Source organism: Diabrotica undecimpunctata, chromosome 2 (assembly GCF_040954645.1).
Source record: "Diabrotica undecimpunctata isolate CICGRU chromosome 2, icDiaUnde3, whole genome shotgun sequence".
Taxonomy (NCBI): domain Eukaryota; kingdom Metazoa; phylum Arthropoda; class Insecta; order Coleoptera; family Chrysomelidae; genus Diabrotica; species Diabrotica undecimpunctata.
Window position 1 is genome coordinate 162,635,161 of NC_092804.1, and position 1,438 is coordinate 162,636,598.

Consider the following 1,438-nt stretch of genomic DNA (forward strand, 5'->3'; position numbering starts at 1 on the left):
ATCTTACTCTGGGCCAATTTTCAGCCATATTATCGATCGTTAATTTTTCCGAAAAAAATTACAACTTCATCACTGTATAGCCACCCCCTGTACCACGAGGGGCGTCCGCCTGTAAGGCAAAGTCTTAACCCAGTTACAATAAATATATTCCAATAGAGAAATGTCATATTACTGATCAGTTCAAAATTTCGGCTCTATCTCTTGGACTATAAGGAAGCCATAGGTGGTTTGACAGCATAATAACTGCTTGTTTAGTCTAGTTTTCACAGTGATTCTAGGCAACCTATTTGGGTGGAGTTTTGACTTGTTCTTGAATGAATTCAGAATCCAGCAGCCCGCTGAAGTATTGGATTTTTATAATATAATTATTTGACAACCTTTTGTTGGCCAACCACCTAGAGCGGAGTTGAGCCGATATACATTGATTTCGTATGTTCCGTTTTAAATTCGTTCAATCTGTATATCACTGCACTGTAAACATTTTTGCTGGCATCACTAAAGCCATGCAATTCAATGCTAATTGGTTCTTGACACATAATCGATCTAGGCATATTCAGTGTATTAAGGATGATTAGCCTTGATATAAAAAATTCCCATTTATTTCTCATATCCAAGGTAATTCATCATCCCAATCCAAATGTTGTGTCCACAATTGCTGAATTAAAATCTTATCAAAAATAATACATGGACTAATTAAACTAAGAGGATAATATATTCTAGCGATACTTCTAACTACTATTCTTTTGGTAATAGGCTGATTACTATTATTATGTTCTGCAACTTTATATGATAATAAGTTTGAAACACTCATCCATTGAATTCCTAGAGTCTTTACTCTATCATTTTCACCAAGTTCTAAAATATTTAAAATATCAGATGTGCCTTGAAGACCGTTTAATATATGTATACTAGTTGATACCCACTTTCTTAAATTAAACGAAGCTGACACTGAAATTTGTGAAACCTGATTACAGAGTACAGTTCCTTGCTCTTCACTGCTGATTCCTGTTATGAGATCATCCACATACATATCACGATCTAGCAATTGGATAATCAAGTTTATTATCTGAAGACATACAAGTTTATGATTGGGATTTTGTCCTTGACAGTATTGGAATTTGAACTGTAAGAACATTATACGAAGCCATCAAACTACAACTGCAAATTGATCTTGATCTGAAAATGGAATTTTGGAACAAATCCGCATATATATCGACATTGATGCACGTAACGTAAATGAAAGAATAATTAACAGAGCAACCACCACCTTAGAAGAAATAAAGTAAAAACAGCTTATTTGGTACTGATATGTATAGATAATGAAAGACTAACGCCTACCGAAGATAATATTAGATTTTACCTGTGCGAATTATTTACCTGTGCGAAAAAAAAACAGAATACCGAAAACAATACGGCTTCGTCTTCTTCTTTGTGTGAC

The 1,438-nt window shown here is 34.1% G+C and overlaps 1 protein-coding gene across 1 annotated transcript; it reads right to left on the reverse strand.

Annotated features, from left to right (window-relative positions):
* Positions 1-604: 604 nt before the first annotated feature.
* On the reverse strand, positions 605-1,135 carry LOC140433973 (uncharacterized). Its single transcript, XM_072521944.1, has one exon. The coding sequence runs from the start codon at positions 1,133-1,135 to the stop codon at positions 605-607; it is 531 nt and encodes a 176-aa protein (XP_072378045.1).
* Positions 1,136-1,438: the final 303 nt, after the last annotated feature.